The 4,857-nt window shown below is 58.6% G+C and overlaps 1 protein-coding gene across 1 annotated transcript in view; it reads right to left on the bottom strand.

The window, feature by feature from the left end:
• Window positions 1-4,857, bottom strand: part of PXDN (peroxidasin) — a 55,903-nt gene that overhangs the window by 14,906 nt on the left and 36,140 nt on the right. The window contains 2 exon segments of the mRNA XM_040495953.1: window positions 3,103-3,260; window positions 3,804-3,912. Of these exon segments, the coding sequence (XP_040351887.1) occupies window positions 3,103-3,260; window positions 3,804-3,912 (267 nt within the window).

The following is a 4,857-nucleotide window of genomic DNA, read 5'->3' on the forward strand; positions in this document are numbered from 1 at the left end:
CACATGCAGGGCACACAAGCACATGCACACGCAGGGGCACACGTGCACACACACAGGAGCACACGCAGACGTACACATGCAGAGGGGCGCACACACCCAGGGGCACACGTGCACACACAGAGGCATGCGCACACAAGCAAGAGCACGCACGCAGGGGCACATATGCACGTGTAGGAGTACACGTTCATATGCAGGGGCACACGTGTACACACGGCACATAGGCAGAGGGGCACACGTGCACACAGAAGGGCACGCGTGCACGGGCACACGGGCTCACACGTCCGCCCACACTGCTAGACCACCGTCTTGCACGGTACCTGCTTGAAGCCGGTCAAGACGGACTCTGCCTACGTTTAAAGGAGCCGAGCCAGTCCCACCCATGGAGGGAATAGCGAGTTGGAGGTGGGAGGGGGCAGGCGTGCCGCATGAGAGGACAGGCACGCGGGGCTGCGAGCCGGCCCGATGCTCAGCTCCCTCAGACCCGAACACTCCGTCCGCGGGCACCTCGCAGACACGGCAAAGCGGGATCGGGGTGTCTACCTCGGGAAGCCCCAGAACCCCCAGGGGTCGGGGCTGGCGTCCCCCTGCACTGCCCCTCTCTCCTCTGGCCTGCTTTCCAGTCGGAGGGACGAGCACAGCCCGGGCAAGCATGGGCACCGGCCAGCAGGCAGGGCTGGACACAGACAGGCCACCTTTGTGAACCCAGACACGTGTGCTATGCTTTGAACGCCCGAGTCTCCCCCAGCGCCCTGATAAACTGCTGCCAGGCCAAGCCTTCCTACTAACCCGGCGGGCGGACCACCGGCTGCATCAGGAAGTTCTGGGTAGCGAGCTGGTCGCCGGGGATTCTGCGCACTGCCCTGACCATCCGCAACCATGTTTGCTCGCTCTTTGCTTTAGATATAAAAACCACCCCCGAAGGCAGATAAGCAACTACCAGGGAAAACACTGAAATTCGAGGAAAAGAAGGCACCTGAGGCCAATGGAACAGACTGGACTGTGTCGGGCACAGGTGCGGAAGGACCGTCAGCGGAAGACTCCGAAGGCGAGTTAGGACACCAGGGTTTGCAGCTCGAGGGCACAGGTACCCCTGGTGACCAGTGTCCCCTGAGCATGCCTGCGAGCTCCTGGAGGTGAGACAGTCCCTCCCACCACTAACCTGGCCTCCAGCTTCCCCACTTCACCCAGAGTCACCTCTGGCCTTCCTGCCCCTGGGCAGAGACCCAGTCACCTGAGTGTCACCTCTGCCTTCAGCACAGCTGGAAGCCACCCCACTCGCTGGCCACCCTACTGCAATGCTTCACCTCCCCACGCAACCACTCCATGGACACCCATGACCTAGAACCCGCCCAGGTCACTCCACAGGTGCCCCTGGGTCACTCCACGGACACCTGCCACCCAGGACCCCCTGGGCCACCCCACGGACGCCTGCCCCGCGTCCCACGCTGCCCCTCCCCCTTCACATCAAGGCCACCCAACGACCTGATCCACGTGATCAGGTCACTTTTCTACAAGAAGCCCCATGGCCCCCACATCACGGAGACAATGACAAAACCCTCCTCTCGCCTCAGGGGCCCTTTCCGGTTGGGCACCCGAGAGTTCCCTCATCCTGTCCCCTCCCCGGTCTCTCCACCTGCTCCAGCCCAGCCTGCCCAGCCTCAGACACCCCGAATGGGGCAGGCTGTGCACCCGTGCTGGGGTGCTGATTCCTGTCTGTCCGGGTCCCCGTGTTCCTGTAAACAGCACGTGCTGATGGGAGGCGACCTCGCAGTCCTGCACAAGGACCAACAGCAGACGGGCTCTGCCTCATACAGAGGCCGCACAGTGTTTAGGACCCGCCTGCGGAAGCTGCCACGGCCACATTTAGCTCCTGAACGATGAGCCACACAAAGAAAGGGAGGAAGAAAACCAGGCAACCCCACAGGCCCCCACAGGGGGCAGAGCATGGTCCCTATCGCAGACGGCTGGGGACACCGGGAGGCACCACGATGACAAGACCACAAGCTCCAGGCATCCCTGTCCATGGGGACAAGGCCACAGACCCCATGCGTCCCTGTCCACAGGGACGAGGCCACGAGCCCCACGCATCCCTGTCCACGGGGACAAGGCCATGAGCCCCGAGCATCCCTGTCCACGGAGACAAGGCCACAGACCCCACATGTCCCTGTCCACAAGACAAGGTTATGAGCCTCACACATCCCTGTCCCCATCCTGGGCCCGAAGAGTGGAGAAGTGCCCAAAACAGGTTCCCCAGGGAGCACCTCCAAGGTGAGGCTGGCCGTCCATGGAAGAGAGAAAACGTCCAGAGATGGCCCCAGACACTCAACTGAGGCCAGCGCCCTCCAAGACGAGGAAACAGGCCTATAGTCTGCACACCCGCGCCAGGAAGCTCAGCCCCAAACCAGTGCAAGGCAGAGGTCAGGCTTGAAGGCCGCGTTCCACTCCCAAGGACAGGGGCCCATTCCCACATCTTCGAGCCACGTGCATGTATCTAAGAATGTCAAATTCTCCAACATTTCTGTCCTGATGGAAAAGATCGGCTCATTGAAGACCAATCAGAAAACCCTGAAAACCCGGAGCCTGCCTCCCAGAGAGAGGGGACTGTGCGTGCTCCCGGAAAGCGGTAAAAGAATACGCGTGGTGGGAAGGCTGCTTTTCCAGAATAAAAGCCACGGCCACCCGGCACTCTCATGGCGCTGCTCTGCTCCCAGCACAGCGGGGGCCGGAGAGAGGGCATCAGTCACCCACCGTGCACATTTCACCCGGGAGGCCTCAGCAGCCGCTCTGCAAACACCCGAGCGCCGCAGATGCCGTCCCGACGGCTCACAGTGCTTCGTCCCGTGTGCACAGCCTCACGTGGCAGCCGCTGCCCTGCCCCTTCTTCCCTCCATGCCATTTGTTATGGGGAACCGAGGGTCTCGGCCGGGGGCCAGAAGCATGTGGGCGTCCAAGATACACGAGGCCGTCGCTGCAGGACCCGGCGTGGCCCGCACCCAGGCAGCCGAGCCTGCACTCAGACAGGGATGCGGGCATGGGCCCCAAGGAGGCCACACAGGTGGGGTGGACGCCTGGCACTCGAGAGAGAAAGACCCCAGGACTAACTTGTTCCATTCAGGTCGACCATCAGCCCGTGCCGCACGTGCTCCTGAATCAGCTGCAACGTCCGCTCAAATATCTCTCCCGCGCGTGCCTGCTCCACGGTGTAGGGGTCCCTCGGGTACCGGAACAAGGCCAGCAGGTCATTGGGAGAACGGGGACGGCTAATGGGTCAGGAGCAGAGGGAAGAACAGAAAAAACCCCTGAGAACGAACATCACACCCCAAGGTACGATCACTGCCGCTGAGTGTTGGGTGAAGCCCCTTCTCTAGACGTGGCGGACCGTGCCTTACTCATCCCAAGTGGAAAGCGTCAAAACCAAAGACGCTAAAGGCAAATCATTAAATCAACAGAGAAGACACATAGTTATGAGGCAGGAAAAAACACTTTGGAGCTGCCAACACGAGCAAATACAACGCACCCGACAAATACTTTGTTTTTGCCCAATCATTCGGTAGTAAGCCAAGTGAGTAAGTGGAGATTTTCTGAAAACGTCTTATTTGTGAGTCACAGCTCAGCTGCTACTCAGAAACGGTGACTTTTGTTATCTGAACCCCACAAAACCCGGTGCCAATGGAGATGGTGACTTTTAAATTGAAAGATCTTTCTTCAGACGCCATAGGTCACAGCTTCGTGTCCTGAACCGCATTCGCTTCACCCCGGAGACTGACCAAACAGTGGTCTGAACCCATTTCCGCCCCCAGTACCTGTCAAACAGGTGCGTGCGGGTTGAGTTTATGGCTCTGTCCACAGTCGCAATTGCTTCAACAATCGATTTGGCCACAAACGGGTCCCCGTTTCGGCTGACGTCAGGAACTGGAAAACACAAAGTCGTTCATTACCCAAAAACTGCCCCGCAAGTTACTCAGGCGATCACATCTGGACACGACATCATTTAGACTAAGGCACACCTCCCTCCGGCACTATTTTTCACACCAAAGTTAGATCACGCTAGAAGCTATTTTGAAGCCATATGTAAATTATAGACCTTAATTTCTGAAACCACATGACCCTGGAGGAGGATGGGAAAAGTAGCTCGGACGTGAAGCAGCCAATTCTTCCAGCGAAGCCCGGCCGCGAGTGGAGGCTCGGCTCCGGCCAATTTTAATTCCTGGTGGATTCCGTCCTTCCGTCAGCGGCCAAACCCTCCACAGGTGCCTGGATCTCCAGCCGTTTGCCCCTACAAAGACTCTGCTCCCTCCATTTTCCTGTCCACTATGGGCCGATCACGTCACTGCCACGAGCGCACCATTACTACACGCGCACACGGCTTAGCCTGCAGGCCTCTGGGCCTTTCCACTTCCCTCTTCTCGTCTCTTCCCACTTCATACCAGAGTTTGCTAAATAAAATAACCCCGAAACCAACCGATCTTCTACCCCTATCCACTGACGCAGCTGGAGCAAAGGTCACCGGGCACGAAGTGGTACTTTTTTCCCTAAGCGTACTCAGCCTTTCCAGAGTCTGACACAAATTTAAATGATCTTATTGAAATGCTTCTTTCACTTGGCCTTGGGACACACTTCCTCCTTCCTGGGACACGCTTGCTCCCTCCTGGGACACAGTCCCTCCCACTGCGACACACTTCCTCCTTCTTCCTGAGACACACTTCCTCCTTCCTGAGACACACTTCCTCCCTCCAGGGACACACTTCCTCCTTCCTGAGACACACTTCCTTTTTCCTCATTCCGGGAACACACTTCCTCCCTCCGGGGTCACACTTTCTACTTCCTGGGACACGCTTCCTCCTTCCTCCCTCCAGG

This window comes from Herpailurus yagouaroundi, unplaced genomic scaffold (genome assembly GCF_014898765.1).
Source record: "Herpailurus yagouaroundi ecotype Mexico unplaced genomic scaffold, PumYag 188, whole genome shotgun sequence".
Taxonomy (NCBI): Eukaryota; Metazoa; Chordata; class Mammalia; order Carnivora; family Felidae; genus Herpailurus; species Herpailurus yagouaroundi.